Source organism: Notothenia coriiceps, unplaced genomic scaffold, assembly GCF_000735185.1.
Source record: "Notothenia coriiceps isolate Sejong01 unplaced genomic scaffold, NC01 NC01_scaffold00037246, whole genome shotgun sequence".
Taxonomy (NCBI): domain Eukaryota; kingdom Metazoa; phylum Chordata; class Actinopteri; order Perciformes; family Nototheniidae; genus Notothenia; species Notothenia coriiceps.
The window spans coordinates 10320204-10344641 of NW_011369947.1; the positions used below are offsets into that span (position 1 = coordinate 10320204).

The 24438-nt window shown below is 39.6% G+C and overlaps 1 protein-coding gene across 1 annotated transcript; it reads right to left on the reverse strand.

Annotated features, from left to right (window-relative positions):
- Positions 1 to 738: 738 nt before the first annotated feature.
- Positions 739 to 23056, reverse strand: LOC104965761 (solute carrier family 2, facilitated glucose transporter member 9-like). The gene is made up of 2 exons (XM_010794774.1): positions 22925 to 23056; positions 739 to 1766 (listed from the first exon to the last, which is right to left on the reverse strand). Exons 1-2 carry the CDS (start codon positions 22988 to 22990, stop codon positions 1530 to 1532), a joined length of 303 nt encoding a protein of 100 aa, XP_010793076.1. The 5' UTR covers positions 22991 to 23056; the 3' UTR covers positions 739 to 1529.
- Positions 23057 to 24438: the final 1382 nt, after the last annotated feature.

Sequence of the window (24438 nt, forward strand, 5' to 3'; positions counted from 1 at the left end):
CCCCACACATATACACAGTGTGACAGTTACAATGAAGGCTCGAGGCATATAGGTGTAAGCAGGGGTAAAGTCCTATTTTTATAGTTGGTGTGTGGACCTTACATAGGGGGGTCCGGGGGCAAGCTCCCCCGGGAAGATTTATTTTTAAATATTGAAGTTAAAAGCATCAATCTGGTGCACTTTGAGAGCGACATGAAGAGATCTATGGATACCTCTCTCAACACCCATTTGAAACAGAACTGTAAACAGATTTACTTTTTCTTTATGGATATTTTACAAAATCACCCTTTTAAACTTTATTCTTTTTTTACTGTCATATAGTATTTCATACCTGTTTTTCATTTATTCTCAAAAAAAATTATAACTATAATGATCATATAAACGTGTGCCTCGGAAATAATTGTTTACATTAATGGTGACCAAAACGTTTGAGACCCACTGAGATAACACTGAGAGTCCTTTAGCTCACTGAGCCTCTCAGTCAGACAGGAGAGGACTCTCCTCCACTTTGTTGTTGAAAAAACTCCTTATATCCGTTAGCGTAGCTCGCTAGCACCAGAAGCTAACAACAACGATCTCCGGTACCGGTGCGCTCTCTCTCTCTCGCACACAAAATGTCTTGTTCCACACACACACAGAGCCGAGCTTTAATGAAACACAGAGACCCAGACGTATTATTTTCGAATCAATAATTTTTCAAACTATGATTTTTTAATAACCATTTTTCCTCCTGCTCTCTCGCACCCCCCACTTTGGGAACCACTGGTATAACCCAACATTGCTTCTCCTGTCAGCTGTTCATGGCGTTTAAACTTTTTTATCTCATTGTTTTCATTTTATCATTCAAAACGTTATTGCTTTTGTTCAGTCTCATTGCTTTCATCAGAGTTGTTTTTTACCACTGGAAGCGGATGTTTCCATGTAAAAACCTCATACTCGCAAACTCAACACCTGATGTTAGGGATAAACTGGTGAAATTAAGTATTTAGTAGCAGCTTAAATACCAACAGCTGAAAAAAGAGAATGAAGATTGGAAATTGGTTGACACAGACACAACTCGAGAAGGGTGCTAGTGTTTCCAAATCTGATGGAGTAAATAAGCCAGGGTATGCTACTGTAGCAGGATAAAATGGCTCTACTATCCTATATTAGGTTGGCAAAACCCCCCAAAAGGCAAAATAATAATCAGTTAATACAGGTCCAAGTTTAATAGTGTGCACATCAATATTGTATGCAAGCCACCCTCAGTCACATTACAATTCCTTTTGTGACTGTTGAATGATTTCCACTAAGGGTGTTTGAAATGTATGATTGTTACATACTGTATATTAAACTCTTGTTGGTTTGTTTAATTGTAATAAGAGGTATAAACAAATAATTGCTGTAAACTATTATTCCTAAATATTCCAGTCATACAAAATATATAAAAATACCAAAATGCATTGAAACAAAACTATTGATTTTCATTTCATTGACTATTGTCATGAAATAAATATGTTACCCTGCTTACCAACAATTAGTTTGTTAAGCTAGAAAGAGCTCTCCATCTTAATGATGTCCTTTCCATACATGTCAGGCTTAAAGGACAGGACCTGCTCCATCTCTTGGCCAGGGGAGGGGACAGGGATGTTGTTGATCTTGGCAAAGCTCTGACTGATGTCCATAAATGTTTTATTTTTGGTCTCAGGGAGGACGAAATAGAGGTAGATGGATCCCAGGACGCAGACGACCACAAACACCAGGAAAGCAAAGTCCTGCAGCGCCTCCTACACAAACAAAAAACACAATAATTAAACACACCAAAATCATACTGTATGTGCCAGGACTCAAAACTCTGGAAATGGATGAAATACCTTAGCCAATCTTTTCACCAATTTGATGGATTATACTATTTTAGCAATCATACTATTTGACGATTGCTGTTCTCTCTCAAATCCTGCCATTTTTTAACCGTCCTAAACTCTTGCCAACTGCAGAGAGACGTCGTCTGTGGCATCTGTTTTGACATCTGTGTGTCATGGTGGGCTTGGCATTACATGCACAATAAAAGGTCCCACATGCTTGTATATAAGAGTATTCGCAAGTCTGAGAAAATGTCCGCTTCAGATTTCTAACAAAATGCGTATTTGTTTGTGAATTGAAAAATGTACCCACAGTCTGAAAGCTAACCTTGTCCAGTGTGTCATGCCAATATTAGAGATTAGTGACAGATTTGAAAAAAATACACAGTCTGATTACCCAAAGGGAGATTTAGAGTTGGAGAGAGGTTTTGTGTGTGTGTGTGTGTGTGTGTGTGTGTGTGTGTGTGTGTGTGTGTGTGTGAGAGAGAGAGACAGAATTGACTGACCCTCACTAGTCCGTCACAAAGCTATAATACCTTGCTCATGTGAGGACTCAAATGCGTCGCTATGTAACTGGTATTAGATCTGTTGTGTCCAAGCAAGCATGACCTCAATGAAAAACTACTTTGATTTCATCTGTTATATCACCACTGCTGTTTGTCTCTGACAGTGTTTTCCTCTGTTCACTGTATTTCATAATAGCACTGAAAAGAATAGAGCATCGTGCAAAACCCCTGACCCATTTTCCATGCCGCCTCTGTGATGTAGCGCTCATCTGCAAAGTTAGCAAGTTTCCTCACGAAACACTGCCTTCCTCCCCCAATAGTCATATGAGATGAGTCAGGCTTCAAACAGGACATTTCTGCGTCCACTCCTTCTGTCATTAATCGAATTTAAGCAAGCCTAGTGGATGGAGCAGAATGAAACAGTCTTGTGGTTGACGCATGGATAAGCCTTTGATCTGCTGTTGAGGCTCAGCTGGGTTTGGCTTGGTTCACACACCAACAATTAGACATGCATATAAAGACTTATGATTGGCAGCAAACATATAAATGTGATATATGTTTCATGTCATTTTGCAGCAAGGGTGACATTAAGAGGGGAGATGGCGCAATAGCCGTGGGCGGTTCTGGTGTGGGGGGCCTGCAACACTGAGCTTGAGCACTGCTGTGGCCCAGAAGAATCTATGATAATGCAATGTTTGTTGCTGTACCTGGGTCAAAATTGAGGAATGTTTTTTTTTTCATTAATGTAATTTAATAAAATTGTAACGAAGTGACTGTACTATAACTTGTGCCAAAATAACTGAAAATAAGTCACTAAAAGTAAAAAAATAAAATTGTTAGTAAATTATTGACATTTTTTCACGTTTTAACTTTATACTGAACTAAAAGTGTTGTACTCTGGAACACTGTCTTTGTCTCCTTCGCCAACACATTAAATGTGCCCCTCACATTAAATAACTGGCCCCAGCATGGCCCCCCCGGTAAAATTGATCATGAACCGCCACTGGCTATAGCACTAATTGGGGAACCCTGATTCAGGAGACAGGACAGAACAGTGCAGGACTGGATGGAATAATACAACACCGGTCAACACAAGAATGTTCAGTACCAGGACACGACTGAAAAGGATAGTGCAGAACGACACAGTCTAACAATGTAAGTAAGGTTGGAATAGAACAGTAAGGTTCAGGATATGACATACAGAGCATACAGACACATATAATGAGACAGAACAAAGTAAGACGGGACACAATAGAAAAACAGAATAATGCAAAGTTGGGATGGGATAGAACAGGAGGGAAAGGACAGTCTAGGACAGAACAATGCAAGGTGGAGCAGGATAGACCAGGTTTTTTTGTTGAATGGGAGAAAAGCGGGCAGGACAATGCAAAAAAAAAAAAGGCTGGTTGGGCCAGGATAAAAGGAATAGTTCAGGATAGGACAGAAAGGGAGAGAACAGAATAGTTCAGGACCCAAGAGTATTGGACGGGACGATAAGGATAGTGCAGGGACAGACAGAACAGTTTAGGAAAGTACAGAAAAAGGACAGTTCAGGCCAGTATGGGCAAGAATGACGCAACTTTTATTTAGTGGGAGCTGGAAAGGGCTACAACAGAAGAGTTTAAATTAGGATGAAGGGCCTAAAGGATGGGATTGTACAGAACAGGATGGGGTGGCTCAGTACTCAAGGGTCATAACAAATCAAGCATTTTTTTTTTTAGCAAGGGCTTGCGGTGAGGGTGTGTCATTGAAAGGGCCCATTGTGATGAAATAATCTTGAGAACACTGTGAAGAAGAACTTTGAATCCCTACCTGGCCCTGTTCTTAGCAAACACCACCAAACAGACACAAACCAGAGGAAACTGTTGGGTTTTTTACAAAAGTCATTCAACATTTTTCTTCCAGTAGGCCTCTTCCGGTCTGATAATAGATTACGAGATTTGCCATCGCAGTGTTAAATGAGATTAATAAAAAAAAAATAAAGTTTATGTTTTAATGTTCAAGGCAGCAAGTTTTTTTTATTAGCATCTTCTGTGGCCCCCACATTTGAATGAGTAGGAGGGTGGGCGTTTTTGCGCAATGCATTATTTTTGGTGCTTCAAGTAAAAAAGAGCAAGGGGATGTTTTACCACCTGCTGTGGACATACATCAAATTAAAGTGTATATTTAAAAGGTCCAGGTCCATAGACTCGTTCCATGGAGATATGTTGCATGTTTCTAGGCAATTCCAAGTCATTACCGGTGACAGAAGAACTGTATACAGTGATGGTGGGGGTTATTTGCATGTGAATGGGCTCTCATAGATTGTGCTGAATCTTCCCAATGGGAGGCACACTCAAGGTCAGTGTTTGTGATGCATACAAGACTGTACATAAGACTACAGCGCAAATGTCCCCCGGGGCTGTTTAGAGATTTATGGATTACCATATGTCAATGCTGTCACATGGGAGCACCACAATGGAAAGACATACCATCCTTTAGCATCAGTTATGGATCACCGCTAATATAATCCTCACTCATTAGCACCACATACAAACGTATAAACTCACAGTTTACTAATGAATGGGATTGGGTTTGATGGCTCATTAGTCTCAATAGATTTATGATCATCAACCAGAGCCTGTGGTTATTGCTCCATTTTATGTTTTATAGCATCACAAATTATATTCTTGTCAACTGCAATGTTGTAATGTTTTGAATTAACTACAAGAAGCTCATTAAATGCTAACAAGACTTTTTAAATTGCAAACAAGGCCCCGTCACTCATACATTGATTCTAAAACCTTTCAGCTTTGCAAAGAAAACATGTATCGCTAAAGCATAAATTGTTATGGGTTTATGTAGAACCCTTTATTAGTGCTTATTATTTAATTAGACCTTCCATGAGAAGATCTATAACTGACATCACATAAAACATGATACTTATATATGTAAGGGAAACTTCTGCAGCAATGGAGAGTCAGGACTCAGAGAGATACGAGGAGAGTTGGAGCTTTGATGTCAAACACTGATGTTTATTTACAAGTATCGGCCGGAGAAATTCACATTCAAGTCACAGCAGCCAGAGATTCTGACTGCCCTGGTGGGTTGCCATGTCAAATCTCACCAGCCTCTCTCTGATAGACCTTTTAACTAGTTTACAGAGAGTTAATCCACATATTGGGGGATGGTGCGTAAACACCTGGGAACACTGGAGATATCGCCAACATCTGGAGATACTCTTAGGCTGACCGAGAGTTGACCGGTCATAAAACTGAGAATAAGTGCAGCAGCACATTCTTTAAAGGAGATAACGAGTCAGGGTTGGTCGTAAACGTCAACACACAGAAAGGTTAAATATCTTAGGAGTAAGGAAGAATTATTCTTTGACAATATGAAACATGAAAAACTTGTTGTAAAGAAAGGATTGTGATTTCTCAGCTATAAGTTATTTTGAAACGGAATCCATCTCCTTTGTAATCCAAAGGGACACACCAATCAATGGTTTCTAGCTTGTGGGTTCAGAAAAGGTCATACTTTTAATGGAAATTTTAAATAAACCCTCTTGCATATCCCAGTACTGTGGTTCTCAACAATCCTACGTGGTAGTCATATAAATCCTTGAAAGATGACTCTGTTAATAAATTATCATGGTCGATACCTGATTGGATTACAAAAATGAAAGTGAAGGCTTGCTATTTATTGTCACTGTCCTCGTATTTATTTTCTTTCCTTTTTGCCTGCTTTATTAAACCAAAAGAATATGTTCTGACATGGGAAATGTGCTATCAGTGTCCTGAAGGTGTGCATATAAATGGTCTGAAAAGGATGAAATCCCAAAGTTCACGCCAGAGGGAGTTTCTCTCCCACAACCTCCCCCCTTTGCCTTGATTGGACTCCTTTGTTTACAACTGCGACATAGTAACATCACTATCTAACTATACACAAGGGGTGTAACGGTTCACAAACATTTCGGTTCGGTACGTACCTCGGTTTTTAGGTCACGGTTCGGTTCGGTACGTTTTCGGTACAGCAGAACAAATGATCACAAAACATAAAACATTTTTTTATTTTTTTTTATTATTATTAAACTGTGAATAATGTATTCACTCAAATAAATACAAAATATAATAAAATAAACATTAAGGTGCAGCTTTTCAATGAACTGAAATAATCTGTATTTGAACTGTACTAGTACCTAAGCAGCCAGTTTGACATTATGACTTGCTTGCTTGTCATTGTATTTTCAAGTTTTTTTAAAGAAAAATGAACTTGTCCACATTGCTTGCCCAAAGGGCAGATCTGCTGGCACTAACAATGTCTCCTGCTGTGGAGAACACCCTCTCTATGGACAGAGGTAGCAGATACAGCCAGGTACCGCTCTGCTAACATGGCAACATAAGGATATTTGGCGTTTGTAATAGCTTTGGCTCGGTCTAACTTTTTGCGAGTGGTGGAGGCTTAAATGCTAGCGGGAGTTGGGTTTACTCTTTAGTCATTTTTATTTTGGTACCGGTGATATTCACGTTCGGGTGAATGATGCCTTTTCAAATGAGTGTGCAAGTTTGATGTATTGCCAGCCGCGTAACCAATTTTAGTTTAACAATGCCGACAAACAGCTTTGGTTCGGTCCACCTGTCTTTGTCCGTCATCCTTGTACGTAACTGCGAAACCAAAATGTTCCCAAACCGGAGACTTCAATTATGCTGGAGGATTTTAGAGCTCAACTTTATCTGCGTTCGCCATTTCGACAGTTCCTCAAATTACTGACTACATTTGAACGCATCCCTGTGACCAACTCTCATAGTATGCCTCTCGTCCAATTAAATGACTTGCTCGCTCTATGACGCGTTGAACCCAATGTGAGCAAATTACTCTGAGTGCTGCAACGCAGCACCTGAGATTACTTCCAAAAAGTTGTTCACGTTCTACATTTTTTACGTTTAACGTTATATTAGTTCGGTACACTTCGGTACCGAACCGAAGGGCTCGTACCGAATAATTTCGGTACGGGTACGTGTACCGTTACACCCCTACTATACATACATTGTATGTGATAGGCTAAGTGGCGGGATATCTCTAAGCGATTGACCAATCGCAACAAAGCTGGCCAGCTAACCAATCAGAGCAGACTGGGCTCTGGTTTCAGACAGAGGGTGAAAAGAGGTGTTGTAGCACAGGCAGTATGAGAAAAATAAAGAGCTTTTCGGACATTGAAGCATGCAACATGTCACAGTAGAAGCACAACATAATAATAATCAATCCTGAAAATGAGCAGAATATTGCCGATTTAATGGACCATTTCCTCATAATGTGGATCTCTGCCCACATAATGAGACATACAAACAAAAAGAAGAAGAGGGCTGGCTAAATAAGATATTTTATGTGGCAGGCAGTGAGTGTGACAAACTGCCATGGGCTGCAGACACCAGGTCAACAGGAAAACTACTGATGGGGGTCGATCTTCCATAGAGTGTTTGACATCAACATTGGGGTCAACTGCTGCACTGTTGTTGTATAACATGTTATTATTTTAAGATGGGAAATATGTAAGAGGTTTATTTTCCAGGAATCGGTATTGCATTGTCGGTATGACCATGGCAACCATGCTACACTTTGACTACACTTGAAAAGCAGAGGCTCTTTTGAATGGAAACAAAGAGATTCCCGCTCATCCCAGGAGCATACAGTAACAATGCTCCACACTGTCTCGGTATAATTCCAAGATAAAAACATGATTCAAAACTCCGCGTGGGAATAAACAAATCACCGAATCAGATTGAGTCTAACCTAAATTATTGATGTCAGAAGCTCAAAGGCGGGGCAGACAGTGACAGGATGTTGGCTTACTGGTATCAGAACTTCTGTGTAAAGCCATTCATCAAATGACTGTCCTTGCTGGTGAGCAGTCAAACAACCGCAAAATGACACAAACCTTGCAGAGAGAAACAAAACAACTACGAACGATAAGGCTGTGTCTTTTATGTCTTGCTTCTTTAAAGGAGCGGTTGGGGGACTTCAACAAGTGTTTGTCCAGGAGCCTGATGTCTTATATTCTGAAATCCTAAAGGCTACAACTTTAGGATCGTAGCCTTTGCAGACCATTTGCATGCACATAATACACGCCTATGACACACAACAGGAAAGGGAAAACCCAACAAAAAGATAATAGGGACTCTTTAAAGATTCAATGTTTCCTTAAAAAATGTACAGCTTATTAAGTCAAAGTTAGGGCTTTAAATTGAAGTCTTAACAGAGTTTAAAAACTGTTTTACATAACAGTGTCACAGTCTTCCCTCAAATTCTAGACTCATCCCCCCTGCATAACCCAGGGTGACGTCAGCGGTGGCGAAAAGAAATGTGACAGGCGAGCAGTGTGATGTCTGAACAGGGTCAGAACATGTTTCAGGTGGCCGTCAGTGAGCTGCGAGTCACTGCTGTGATCTGTGTCGTGGGCCTGGCAAAACCCCAGCAAACAAAACTAACACTGCAATATGTGTGGCACTGGGTGGCTAAAAATAACCGCATGTCGCCTTCTCTCTCTCACCCTTGTCTCTGCGTTTCTCGCATTGGTCTGCTCTGTCTCCTCCGCTCTTTCCTAACCTCTCTAGATCTATTTATGTAGGTCTCCTGTGACATCACTACCTCTTAGCTGTATGCCTCTTCTGTCTGTCTTATTACATATTCAGCTCCACTTCAACCTGACCTTCAGTGACTGACATCTATTTCCACCAGTCTCATTGTTCATCCATCAAAATGAAGGAGCCATTTATTTTATCATCACATTACATCGCTGCTCTCTGTCTTACTGTTCAGGCCGACATATGTTAAAATATAAATAAATATACACGCTCACTAGTTCCAATCGGGCATCAGGAAATGATGTGAAATGAAGAGACAAAGAGGAGGTGAGTAATTAGTGTCCTGTGGATCTGCCCACACTCTCGAGGTGACGCTCCACATACAAATGTAGATCTGGCCCCTCCCTGACAAGCCCCTTCTCATCATTATGAACATTGAAAAGATAGCTTATAGGATTACACACACCATATGTTTCTGCCAAAACCAGTTTTCATCACTTATTTTAAAATGCCTTCCTCAGTAAAAGAATGCTATACTCATGGTAACAGAAACGTATCTTTTATGGTGTTAGTGCTATTTGCTACACACAACATTGCGTAATAATTCTTAATTGGTGTTTTATTGGATTTTACTCTGGAAAACTGACACAATCACGTACGGTACATGTTTGACACATTTTACTGTGGAATGAGAACTGACAGGGTGCATTAGTTGATGTGAAATACTTATTTTTCATTTGAGTTGTAAATAACCTTTCATCATGCAATTGTTTGCATGATATCTTCTGAAAAGTTTTTCTTTTTTCGTGTGTACGTATTTTGTGACATTTCCACCTGCATCCAAATCAACTATGGAAGTGGCGTTACTTAAGAAGGGATGTTATGTGTCAAATATATAATTAATGTTTACTGCAGGACACAAACTGACCGTGGGTGAAAGTCCTTTGAATTTTAAAATCCATAGTGCACCTTTCAGTATTTATATCTTTATAAACACATCGGTTCCTGATGTGAAAAGGAAAAATGTTTAAGTTCCGATATGTGTTGCCCTTTGTGATCTGATTTCTTGTCATATTTGTTTAGCTCTGTTGCTGTTTCATCCTCTGCATTTGACTGACCCTGTTAGAAAAACAGCTTCTTTCTCTAAGAAACCACTGTCTTTGTGTTTGATATGCCTTTTTCAGCTATTTTAGTTCACTCTTTTTCTCCCACATACTGTATGACCCACTGGTGCAGCTGGCTGAAAGGACGAACCTTGGTTTGTCTGCCGGGGGTGCAGCGAATACGGGCAGAGAACATTTGATGGAAGGTCAACACAATGTCAGTTCAATGTCCACCATGCTGCAAGCAAAGATTCACTCAGATCTCAAACTTTTGTGCTGACTTTCTTCTCTTTCTCGCTTTGAACATGTCCTTCAATTTACAGTTAAAGTTTCATTTCCTGTGTGTGCGTTAATGTATGTGTGTCCTTGGATGGAATAATGCATTTTAATATTGAAAAAGTGAATCTACTGCCAGTAGCCTACAGTATGCTACTAATTGTAACTGTTAATTCTCCTCAACCTTGTGCAATATTGTTCCTCAACTCCATCCAAGTGACTACAGACAACCCCCCACCCCCTAGAGTTTTTAAGCATTCAGGTATTATTGTTGCTGCGGCTGTCACAAAGACATAACAGTTAGCTTGTCGTTTTCCTAAAAAACCCATCCCACAGCTGCCCTTTTTAGCGAAATATTCAAACCATCATTGGCAAAGCAAGAAATAATTAGTTGATGCATGATATTATAAATGATTAATCAGAGTAATAGGTTCAAGGTTGATCTGCCATCCTCACAAGGTTTCTACTTCGCTGCAAACAACACAACCACTAAGTGTTATGCAAATGAATGCATGATGACGCAACCAATGTGCAAACGAGCATAAGACGTCAAGTGGTGACTTTTGAAACGCGTGCTTCCTCCTACAGTGGAAAACAGTTGTCTTCACTGCACTTCATTATTGTGTTCCACCCTCTGCCTTTTCCCCACAAATAAAAAAAAGTCATTAAGAGCCGTGAATCAAGAGTTTTTTGCAAAGTGAAAGCAAAGCGTATTAGGAACGATCCAAATGATGATGACGATTGTATTTCTTGTGCAATTAAGATTTACTTGATAATGATAGGAGAGGATAAGCAAAACACTGGTCTATTACCACTTGAATGTCTCGAGCTGTATTGTGAAAACTGCACATGCACTTGCAAGAACAAAAAGTCATGCTGTAATGAAGGTGGATGTACTGTGATGCAATGTAATTAGGATAGTTCTGTCACATTAGCTTTATTTTTGGATACAGCACATGATATACATTAATGAATCTCTGAGTCCCTGCTCCGGTTTCTATGATTTAAAAAGATTACACCGTGGGCTCCTGTCGTTGTTGCTTATTCTCAGCAGTGACTGTAACTGAATCCTGTTTGCCAAAGTCCCGCTAAATGCCTGGCGCTAAATGCCTGCATTCAGCTGCAATGAATAGAGGTCAAACGCATTCCAGATTTACACTGCCATGACGCTCACGCATGTAAACCAGGAACAGAGGGAAGAGGAGTGTTTGGACATCTCATTCAGGACTGGAAAGGCCAAAACGGCACATCAAATATATGTTTCTTTTAGCCCTGAACAAATTCCAGACAGAATGATTTAATAGTAGATACATTAACAATATAAGTCCATATATCATCCTGTTTAATTAACATAAGCAGGTGAGAGCTGTCTGAATGCCTCGGTGCAGAATATGCGGCAAATGAAATGTAATTACTCAAGGTGCATTGAGTAGAGACCTGAACATGTGAACATTTACCCGTATTAGCAGTCCTTCCACTCAGAGCTTTACATCTGTATTCCTGCATTCAGCTAAGGTCATACAAGGATTTGTTAAGGGTATTCAAAGCTAAATTGCTTTTTAACAAAGCAATTTACTGCAAAGATGTTTCCAACATCAGAATAATCATCAGGTTGGTAAAGGACATGCTGCAATATGAAGTAAGAAATGTGTGTACCTTTTTGCTTTCATTTAATCATAAATCAAATCAAATTCCGATGCCCTGCAGAGTATGTGGTTTTCGTGTGCAAACCTTTTTTCAGTCATGTTACTGACTGAAATAACTGCAAAAAAAATAAATCTCTCCAATATAATCTCTTTGAACGATGAAAGCACTTAAGCAAAGGTTTTCTAAGGGCACCAGGTACATCTATTAACACATTTTTTTTGTAAACAACTAAAAACAAGCCCCAACTCTTCCTGCAGATGAAGACTAGAGTGGAAAAGTAAAGAAGTGTTTGAATGAGCTGAACAAACTGTAAGTTAGAAAGGGTATGAACTTCAGCGTATATTCTTTCAGCTCAGGAAGATGGAAATGTCGAATGCTATTAGGATCTAATGAGGGACAAGTGGGACATAATGACCGAGGGCAGAGTTTGCCTCTAATAAAAGTAGAGCCGTGTCCTCGGCACAGAGGGCAATTATAAAGCAGACCGTGGGACTTTGCACACATTATGAAATATAAACAGAATATGTACAATGCAACCGACAGTTAGGTATACATGTAGGTAACAATTACGGCCTGCCATTGTTTTCAGGTTTCTTTTTAAGACTTTTTCAGATCGTTTTCAGATAATGGCACCTTGTGTTTCAAGAAGGCATTTTTGGAAATTATTAACAATGGCTGAGCTATTACTAGACCCTCCAGAAAAACGCGATCGCAGAATCGCGTTTTTCTGGAGGGTCTATATTACGTACATGTTTGTTTGTGAATAGGGATACTTTGGTGAATAATCACCTGACCCTGCAGTTCCCCTCAGCTCTATGAAGCAATGATTTTGTTTTACAAATGTATCATTTGAATTCACTCACACTGGTCGCGTCATTATTGGCAGTAGCAGGAAACAAAAAATGACTCAAAACCCTGCAATGAACATATAGGATTCAGCCGGGTAGGAGTTGCTGAGGACCAAAACGGAGCTTAAAGGAAAGTACATTTTGAACTCAAATTCACTAGTAGGACAGATATGGCACTGGAGAGAGTGAAAAGGAAAGGTCAATGGAGCAGCAGGTGAAGTCTAGTCAGTGAACAATAACCCTTGAGAGAATGTTGTGAGTTAGACTGCAAAGGATCAGAAAGGAGGAAGGCGCAACTCTCAGAGAAAAAGAAGCAAAAGGCTGAAGCAAAAGTGAGTGGGCAAGGAAATAAGATGTCAGGCTTTTCAGACGTGACCATTTCAAACTTAAATGGCAGATTGGTTTGGACCTCTTTGCTCTTAAATAACAACCTCTGGTCTTGTTTACTTTATAAATAGATTGAGCGGATGTATACTACTCGAGAGAAATGTACAGATTTGACAAACAGAGATGAAACAGATCTGTGAAAGGTTATAAACAAAGCCTCAAAGTTCCTCGCGGCGAGTTGGATACAACCTGTTGAAAAGTGGACTTATTTGTTACACTGACGAGATATTAAAGACGGCTCCAAAACATCAAAGAGAGAGGGAAATTAAGCACGACGCCGAGAGGGTAAGTCAGTTAATACAGAATGAACATACGGGCTATGATTCACTTTTTCCCCCTAACTCTGTTATCCTTCTCTTCTTCTTCATCCCAATAATAAAAAAAAGCGAATCTTCAGTAAGGAGCACATAATCAGGCTCATTATTTTGTTTACACATCCTCACTGCAGATCAGATAAATCCTCCGGCTGTTTACTGCTACTTATTCCTTTGCTTTGACTATACCTTCGTCTTTTATCCTTCTCTACGGCACGTCTGATTAACTTTCAGTACTTCACTAAAAGCAGAATTTGTTTGTCTAATGAGGCGGCACTTAATGGGTCAACTCCCTCAAAGTGGGAAGAGTAAGAGTATTGACAACATTTATTTGTAGTATTTTATGTGTGCACAAATAACTTAAGGGAATTGTAGTCTAACGACATGACACGGCAAACATGTATTTAATGAAAAACAAATCTTTCCTCAGGAAGTGTTTGTCTGTAGCATTTTAAGGCCATTGTAGTTCACAACACTGATGGAAACAGAAATTCTCTGGGAGAGTTTTCTTACAAATATGTCTTTGTAATTTATGAGAATATTTGAGGATTCAGAGAATATTAACTCTGTAAATTATATATATCCGCTCTGAACAAAATTAAAAGACCAATCCACACATTTTCTTAAATCTCAATCTCTACATATATGGCAGCCATTCCTGTCCAGTGCCTGTTGAATTCCAACACAGAGAAATGTAGTCAGTAGAGAATACAGAATGAAATGAAAATGTTTTCATCTTACTCAAATATATAGATAGTAAAACCAGAGAAACTGATAATGCTGCAGTGGTCTCCTAATTTTTTGAGCTTTATATATCTTTCAGCTATAAGGGCCATAATATGTCATATAATGGGGAGAAATCTCACGTCAACAGACAAGATTGTTTTTCACTGCCATCATTCTGCAATGATGAAACATAGGAGAACTCACCAAATCAAAGCTATGGCTCTAGATACACAGCAGCACACCTCAGTAAAGATTGCTGTAACCAAGCGGGAAGTTAGAATTGAATGTTATAAAAAACACCCCCCTGGCTTTGCGGTGGATGTGCCAGAAATAAATTGCTCAGAGAGTTCAGTCTGGGCTCAGTAACAAGAGACACGGCCGAGCTGCTGGTGTAGTTTCAGTTGTCGCATTAAGTTAAGAACAAGTAAGGCTCACAGTGTTTTGGATCCATGGGTTCCTTCTTGCCATAAGAAGACATTATTCCCTGCACTATCATGTGATTAAAACTGGGTTCAAATCTGACCCGCGGCGCTTTGCTGCACATCGACTCCTTCTACCCCCTTTTCTGTCTCACTTCAGGTGTGCTTATAAAGGCTAAAAAGCCCCAAAAATAATAAAGAAATCACGAATAAATTAAATAGACCAAAAGGGATAAAAAACAAATATGCTGCGGATTATGCACCAGAGTGCCTCCAAGTAATTTAAAATGCAAATTGCGATATTACTGGGGTGTTTGTGCTGTAAATTGCATTTTTGTGGATTTTCCAACTTGGCTTCAACTTATCATCGCACCTGTATTTAATAGTCATACATATACATTGCCAGATTCAGAGGAAAGATAAAAACCTCCCAAACAGTCAACTTTAACAACAGGTTACATCTGCTTGTGCCCCGAGGAGCAGGGGGCCGACTAAACCAGGCTTGGCTAAGACCTTGGATAAACTTTCCTCCCAAACAAAAGCACAGTGCCCTTCTGTCAGGTAGAAAATGATTCCCGCAGGTGGCCAGACAAACTGCTGTTTGGCTCTCTGCTTGGCCCAATGCCACCGGCCCAGCCAGAGTGATCAAGTTTTTATTCGAGGCGTACAGCGAGGTCAGACATTCTCACTGTGGATAGCCCTCTGGGATCTGGCTTGTGTTGGGCTCAACCTGGATGCTGCTACACAGTGTGCCCACTGGCAGTATGGAAACCATTCAAAGTATCCAGACAAAAAGTAGCACATGTTTACAATTTTTCTAACATCAGGCGAGTTTTAGCTCTGATCTGTTGTTCTCACTGGGTATGAAAGATGAAGGAAAAGCTTTTGTGTGCTGATCCATAGGGGGGAGTATCACAAAAGGAATACTCTAACCCTGTGGTATGATTATCAGATCCGACCTTGGTTTTGTCCGACACCCTCACACAAACTCCTTTTGAGAAATTCCAAAGGAAGATGTTGTTGCTGAAGACAGCCGTGCTGCAGGCGACGGCCGGCAAACTGCAGATGGTCTCAGTGGTCCAGTTTGTCTCAGAGCTGTCCGGGATGCCCGCAAGCTAAGCATGCTTTGGTGCCCACTGTGATGGGTTTCTCTTCATCGCTTCATTCACTGGTCAATGTTGAGAGTTTGGGCTATTTTACTCCCATCTCATTTCAGACTCATGGAAAGAAAAGGTCCAAAATACAAATTAAGGTGTTTATTTCCCTACACTTTGTTTATTGCCTTCTAGATTCCTTAATTCAACTAAAGTAGAACTTGACAGCCCATTATGCATATAGAATTACATTTCCCGAGCTCTTGTGATACATAAAAGATCCTTTGGGAGTTCCGTGGGTTTCTTTAAAGTTATGAGTTTACATTAATCACATAATGGTAAATGTTACATGAAATACCTTTAAAGGCTAAGAGATTTTCTCATTCTTTGAGCAAGAAAATGTCAGTTCATTAGCACGTATACAAACTTTCCAGAGTCACTCCTATCTATATTCTAAGGGTTTTTACAGACAGGTTTGTCCATAAATCATTCATAGCCTGATTCATAGAACATTTTCCAAAAATCGTAGCGAGAATTTATGTTTCTCTTGGCTGTTGATAGTATTTTCTGATTTATGGAGTTGAACAGGATACATCTAAAATCCCCTCTGTACAAGAGTGGACGCAAATATGGCAGCAAAGCGAAAGCAACATTTTGTACGTGGCTTTATCCATTGTTCAAGGTTTCCGTTATTTTCTGTTTCAAAAGTTTTCCAAATTATGAATTGGCATGTGTGAATGCGGCCACTCGCAGGCTCAACCCCTCCCACTGTCAATGCCAAAAAAAGGTGAAGAGAAAAAATAAAATCATATAAAAATATTATTATCACTATCAGCAACAAGCGGGAGTAAACATGATGTAACACATCACCCATAAAATATCAAATGAATGAACATGAGACTTAACACAAGCCTCCTCCTCCCTTTTCACCAGGTAGTGTCCCCCCTTAAGAAGAATGTGAATAAGCCCCTGACAGTCCAGGGTGTCCACATTGATCTCACTGCTCATTATCGGGCTCTAGAAAGCCTGAGCTCAAATGATGGCTGGGCTGTCATCACTGTTGAACAACATCCTCCCCCCCCTTTAAGGACGCTTTGTCAGCACCGAGCAGCTTGTTCAATGACAGGCGGCTTCACTGCGGTGTCTCACACACAGATACCGCAGCTCCTTTCCTCCTGTAGCGGTCACACTGTACAACCACCACAGTCCCCAGTACACCACACACACACACACACACACACATGCACACGTGACACACACACACAATTCTCATTGTAACACCACTGTTGTACTTCTTACTATTTATTACTTTTGTTGGATGCTATTTTGACTTTCTTTCCTTATTTTAACACGGATTTGTACCTTTTTGATTTCATCTTAGTGCGCTTGCCCCTTTATTTTATATGTTAGTTTTTTTAATGTTTGCCTTTCATCTGTACTGTCCTTTTGCTCCACATCATTGGTCATTTCCTAGATGTGGAAGAAATAAAGGATGTCTCATTTTCTCTGCCACTGGTCTGTGGAGGAGGCTGGTTTGGCTCATATGTGTAAAAAGAAGTGTACCGTAATTACCACATAGGTCACAGCTCCTCCTCTGCACAGGGCACTGCCACATCATAGGTCTTGTTCAAATGGGTGTCAGTTCATTTGACCCCCCCGAGACTACGAGTAGATTACCTGGAGAACCTAATCTCTCTGGGGTTGTGCGTCTGGATGGTCAGGTCGGCAGGGAGCTGTTCCTATCTCCGACAGACACTGAATTCATTTGAACAAAGCAGCAGATCTGTACTCTGTCCTTTTATCAAGGGTTTGGCAGATTCCACTTGTTTTTATACTAACCTGCTTTGAAATCTACCAACTGAACATTCTACAGCGTTTTCTCAGAAGGCTCTCTAATGTTTAGTCACATCAGTCAAATGTAAAAAGGCAGCAGAGGCTTGGGGAGCATTAATGGAATAAGACGACAGCACCGAGGGCCCAGGACGTTTATTGGATGTGTGCTTAAGTCCTGTCGAGCAAGAGCCAAAAAACACATCAGACAGGTTTCACTATCAGAGGCACAACCACCGCTGGGGCACAGGGACACTAAAGCATTAAAAGAGAACATCTTACCACCACAACTATCATAGACATGTTTGTGCCCTCCTCAGGAATAAATGCACTGACAATATTTTTCCTGAGAAACATTTTAAATTACTGACATTGTTGTATTGATTCCAGCTACAGGAGATACATCCTTATACAAATATGGCATCTATTCATTCATTCATGCTTATGGATTTGTATTCCCTGTTCACTTTATGGACTTACACTTTTCTTGGCCAACCAGGTGAGGCCGTGGGATTGATAAATAGGAAATGGACCTTGAGTAGGGTTAGATGATGGAGATACATTATTGAAGCTTCTTTGGATGTGATCTGTTTATTAGAAACACATGCTGCTGCATCAATAAATTAAACTAATAGTGTATTTGAATTAGATCATAAATTGATAGGAATTGACTAATTATACATTTTTTAATATTATAATGTCTTTGTTTTAAATTTGAAATGCAGTGTTTATATCAGAATCAAAGTACTTCATTTAAAGAAGAAATGGGTTTTGGTGATCGTCGTTCCATTTTACATTTAAATAAAATAAAAGATAAACAATTAACTATATGAACATAACAAGTATGTGCATAAGAGGTCAAATATAATATTAATGACATATTATGTAGTCATAAAAAGTTAAGTGCCAGCACATTGTCTCAGAGTTTAAACTTTGGAGATTGTCTTAATACCAACTTTTACAGAACTAGCCATCTGCAGAACAGCACATTTAAGAAACAACTTTGTAAAAAAAGCCTTAAGGGGCTTATGGTTAACATGCAGAACCAATTACCTTACCTCGCAAGGTTTGATATTTCCACTTCAAGTATATTATCTAACGTGCTACCTCACAAATTGTCGGGGTAGGGGAAAAATAGGACCCAAATGCAGATTGAGGAGGAAGCAGGTTTCAAAAGGAAACAAAAGGCGAGCTTTATTTACAAAAGCTGAAAAAAACAAGAATCCATGAACAGGTACGAGGTAAAACAAGAATCCATGAACAGGTACGAGGTAAAACAAGAATCCATGAACAGGTACGAGGTAAAACAAGAATCCATGAACAGGTACGAGGTAGCATCCAAACAAAAGGTGACTGTGACCAACATGAAGGGAGACATGAACGACAAATAATGAACCAACCCCGACACAGGAAGAGACAAGACTAAATACAGGGAGGGGTAATCACGAGACGAGAAACAGCCGGGCAGGGAAGGAGAAACACAAGGGCAACAGGTGAACACAATCAGACACACCAGGGAAAACTAACGACAGGGAGGAAGACAAGACACAGGGAGAACAGAATAGCTAAATAAAACCATGACAAGACAGACCAAATTAAAACCGTGACACAAAACTAAGATCGTGACACAAATATCTATGTGCAGCTCTCCTGCCCTTCTATTATTATCTATCATCAGTCCTCCATACAACACAACGGCACTCAATCTGAAGAACTAACGATGGACTCACTACTCCTGCAGTGAATACAGTAATAAAGAATGAAAGGGTCTCTCTAGTGAGCAAGTAAATTGAATGTATGGAGGGTTTATGAATCATCATTATCTCTAACATGTGTGCGTAGTCCAACAATTGGCTATACATTTCCCTCGGACACAGACAATTAAATAGGGGACAGTTCATATATTGTAAAATATATATATATAAAATAAACATGTGTCCCCTCTGTGTAAAGAGATTCTGAAAGTTTCAGGAAAAAAGATTCTCTCTCTTTTTGTCCTGATCCATTTATATAAAAACCTGTCTGAAAATGAGCTGATCAGATTTTTACGGAGCCCCCTAGTGGACATGGAGGGACCGTCTACAAACTGCAACGGGGTTTTGCGAGATCTCTTTGCGATATCTTATTTGTTCTTATAAAAATTCTTCTCCATGTCCCCTAGGGGGCTCCGTAGATTTTGGCCACTTTATGATATCATAACGATGTTTTGGCTTGTGTAACAATTAGCCAATCACCAACCAAGGAAAATTGATTTTATTGATTACAATTTAGTTTCTGTAATTGTTGTGCATGCGATGAATAAAGACTTTGACACATCCAACCCATCGAATTGTCAAAAAAGAGTAACCAACCAATATTCTTTAGCACAACAAAACCCAATTCAAAGTTGAACAAACACTATATTTTCTTAAGAGGTTATCTTCATTAAAGAGATTACAAAGTGGTAAGTAAAAAGAGTGAGAGAGAGTGTCTGAGAAAAGGAACAAATAAGCCGTGTGGCCAAAGAAAGAGGGTAGGAGAGGCACGGAGGGAAAAAGAGAGGAGGTCAAATGAGAAGAGGCAGTGATGTGGAGCCGCCTGAAGCTGCACTCTGGTTTTAAAATTGAAAGAGGACCCTGCTGTTTCCAGAAAAAACATTCCAGTGTCAGACACTAATAAGCTCTTGTCAGTTGAATTTCTTTTATTGTACTCTTAAAAAACACAACTACCCTTCTCAAAGTAGAGATGTCTCTCAGCTCCCATTCAAAGACACTCAGACTTTGTACCACACAAGGGTGAAGTAGCTGCTATATCCTTTAATGCCAGTATAGGAGCACTTATGATTCGTTCATTTAAAAAAGAGACAAAGTCTGGCCCTCACCCCTGTTATTCTGTGTATCTCTGCTTTCATTGATGAGTGTTTTTACCTAGAAGGGTTTCTTTCATCAGGTGTTTTTTGAAATGCTTAATAGGTGCAAATGTTTTTCGGGCCATATTATTCTAAGATAAAACAGCTATGTACTTCAATTCTGCCGGTAAACAAACTACATATGTCCTTAATCGAACCAAAAATAATCAAGAAGCAGCCAGCAACCACTACATCTCCTATCAGGCTCTAAAAGCGCTTCTGAATACTTCATATTCAGCTTTCCTGTCATGTCTCACATTTCACCAGCAACATTTTGCTTACAAGGCCGAGCGGCAAAGCAGCCCGGCAGCAGCTCATCGTCCACTGACACTGGATCTGTTCAGCTACAGCGCACGCTCTGACACCGCTCACACAACATCATGTACCTTTCTTACCAATATATGTAAGAACTGAAAGAAAAACCATCTGAACAAATCTGAAACATGTTAAGTAATTTAGTCAATATAACAGTCATATAAAATAGATACAAAAACATTTAAAAAAACATAACTATAGCTGTTGTAAATGACCAAAAATCGAATACATTTTACTTCATTGTGTTAATAACACCTGTTTTCGGTTGTAATTTACTTAAGCAATAGCTCACGACAGGCCGTGGTATATGCTCATTATATCACAGCTAAGGGGCGTGGTTCGGCCTGACGCGAAGCAGATCTGAAAACATCGTTGCTTGCTTTAAAAGTAGCACAATTCATTATGTCAAAGCCTGGAAAGTATCTAGATATCCCTGCCCTAATGCCAAAGGAACTGCACACTGAATATGTTTTGCCGTTTGATGTCTATGTCAGTTTGCTTTTCAGCCCAACTGTATACGGTTTTTCTCAGACGCGGAGGGATACTGACTTGTTGTGAAAAGTAATTTACAATTCTACCCGTGGTATACGCTCAGTATATCACGGCTAAGAACCAATCAGATTGCTTGATTTGACTTGTCCGTTTTATAATGCAATTTATAATCCACTTTAACGTAATTTGTAATACATGATTGGTTATTAAACACGCATGCATTATGTAATAACCGATAAGGATGGATGATATCTTTGCCTGCATACGTTATATTTTTAGGAAGGCTTAGGAAAATTGTGACACTTTAGTTTCGGCTAGTAAAATATAATCTACCAATTTATTGAACGACCTTCCCCTTTCCTTTGTTTTTCAGTGTATAAAGTGCTTGTACTACCTTGTTGGTGCAATACTCTGTCTTTTTAGCAGAAATCGATGAACTCTGTTAAATGCGTTTACTTTTATTGACTTTATTAAATAACAAAACGTTGCTTTAAACTTCTATTATTTGTTAATTTCTTACCAAAGAGGTTGATTTTGTGTGGAATTTCCTCCACAGAATTGTATTTTAAAATGTTTATTTTGAGTCAGTAAGACCCATGCTTGAATAAATGAAATACATGTTCAATTGTGGTTGCTTTATACCAGGTTATAACATAGTTATTAAGTGTATTAACACTATTTGCAATGTTTGTTTAACATGACATTTTAGTGTGGGTGTTATTACATATTGAAGTGAAGATGTTTTACATTTGGTTAGTGATACTTCACAATATGCTGTTACATTACATTACATTACACCCCAATGACCCAGATTGCATCAACGGGTTTTTACTTCACTCTAAATACCTCTGCTTATACCCAAAGATAACTGGACAGAACATAATGTGTTTTAAATGGGTGAGTGCCCCTGTACAGTATGTTTTACTGCCAATATCAGACATTTATGAGCTGAAAAATTCACCGATTCCCACTTTAGCAGGGGAAATAAAAAACAATATCTTGTAATCCTAGTTATAAAAAAAGCAGATGCCCGGGGGATCATCCTTCTTCATCCTTCTTCATCCTTCCTTTTAGCTGCCGCTCCTCGCTGCCCTGACAGCAGATCACACTCACTCACAGTAAAGGGAGTAGGACTGGAGTTTTCATATTTATGATCCATAGTGTTATATCAGGTCTGAATGTTAAAGCTCTCCGCACAAAAACTGAAAAACCCCAGCGTAAGATTTACGCCATAGGTTTAAAGTATGATTCATTAAAGGCATTCAATACAGCTTGTTTGTGTAAAACAGTATTGATGTTCAATCAAATTCAAAAGCGTACAGGAAGTTCAGGCAGGAACACTCGATGAACTTTCAAAGCACAATCATTGGAGCTCAGTACTTATATACAAATAATATAAATACACATGTGATGGAGGGACTACAGAAACATCTAATTGCAAATATGTTGAGAGTCCAGTAAAGAGGTGGTGGAGAGCAACAGGCTGTGACAAGCAGCCACTGCAGGGAATAATGAGGGGCTGCGAAAGGTTAAGTGGCCAACAAGGACCTGTGTGTAACGCCTCTTTTAGAAAATGTCACTTGTGTCCATTGCTGTGTAACTCAGAACTGAACTGCCTCCAAAAGAAGCTCCAAACCCTAACAGTGTGTACATGCAGAGATTTGGATGAGGTAACTCACCTGAATGAATGGAAACAGGAGGCCCACAGCAAAGTTACACAGCCAGTTCACTATTCCAGCGATCATGAAGGCGGCAGGTCTGTAGGACTGTTCGAACAGTTCCCCTGTCAGCACGAATGGGATGCCACCTGACAGAGACGGGGAAGATCATTAGTTACGACAAATCACAGGACATTTTCTTTTTTGTATTTACTTGCACTATTTTTTCAGTTTTATTGTGTTGCACTGTTGGAGGAGCCTGTGACCTAAGATTTTCATCGTCATAACTACACTGTAGCTATGTACGTATGGCTAATAAAAGCCTTGAACCTTGAAATAAAGAAGTTTACATTTGTGTTGAGTTCAATGATCAATAATCTCTCTCCAGAATTGCTGACTCCACCTTTCAGGGATATCATCTTTTTCTGATACAAGAGCCACGTTATGTTATGGATAGTCTGAACCTCTTGTTCTGTTCCCACAACACATACTCCTGTTTATTGGAAAAAAACTCAGATAAAACTCACATTACCGTTTCATGGCCACTACAAAGATAAAATCAGCAATTTGTTTGACTACATCAAAATCTTGGTTGTATCAAGTTGAACTTGTGAAATGAAAATATAAACTTTTCAAACATCTTTGGATGGTAAGAATAAACTTCAGAGTACCAAAAACAACCTCAAGGACCAGATTTAGTGGCATCTGCAGAGGTGGGTATCCGAAAACTGATAATCATATTCTCAGAAAACCTGGACTTCAAACAGAAAGCAAAAGGACCTGTTGGTTTATCCTTTCGGGACTGCTGTAGAAATGTGATTAACTATGTGAAAGAGAACCAGCAGCCTACATATAAAATAATAATGTAACCTTTGTATGGTATTCGGGTCTGTGGGACCCGTTTTCATTATTTAGTTAAAGAAAAATGATATGATAAATAATGTTTTCAAACCCACACTCAATGGCCTTGGCTCATTTTCTGTGAACACATTTTCAATGACCACCCACTGTACCCCCCCTACACATTTACATTACATACAGGGTGTTCGGGTCAACTGGACCCGCGGCTAACTAAAGTTTGGAGATTGTAGGTCCTGTGCACCTGTCTGGGCCTTGTGTGTGTGTGTGTGTGTGTGTGTGTGTGTGTGTGTGTGTGTGTGAGACTTTTTGGTTTCTGCCCCTGCAATTCCCTCACAAGGTTGCAACATTGTTGATAAAGTCCAGCACCGACACCTGTCTGCTCTCAACCAATCTTTATTTTTTTCACACTCTATTCAAGCTGCACATTTGGGGCAAGACACAATAAATAAAGCTTCGCCAGTTTGGGTCCTTATCACAACTGATCAAGTTGGTTCAAAAGATTCTCTGCTCAGAGGGCCTTGCAAATGATTCTGGATGAAAGGGAACCATTTGATGATCATGTAGAGGAAGAGGAAGAGGCTTCAGAATGTGAGGATCACATTTCTGAGAATTCTGAGTCTGACTTGGAATGTCTTGGATTAAAAATAATGCTGTCCCCTGAAATGTCATTTGTG

Bases quoted from the DNA above. Each gene is read 5' to 3' on its own strand.
- LOC104965761 (XM_010794774.1), bottom strand. From the start codon at position 22,990: ATGATCGCTGGAATAGTGAACTGGCTGTGTAACTTTGCTGTGGGCCTC. The intron at 1,767-22,924 runs GTGAGTTACCTC...TTGTTTGTGTAG, and splicing joins TCCTGTTTCCATTCATTCAG to GAGGCGCTGCAGGACTTTGC.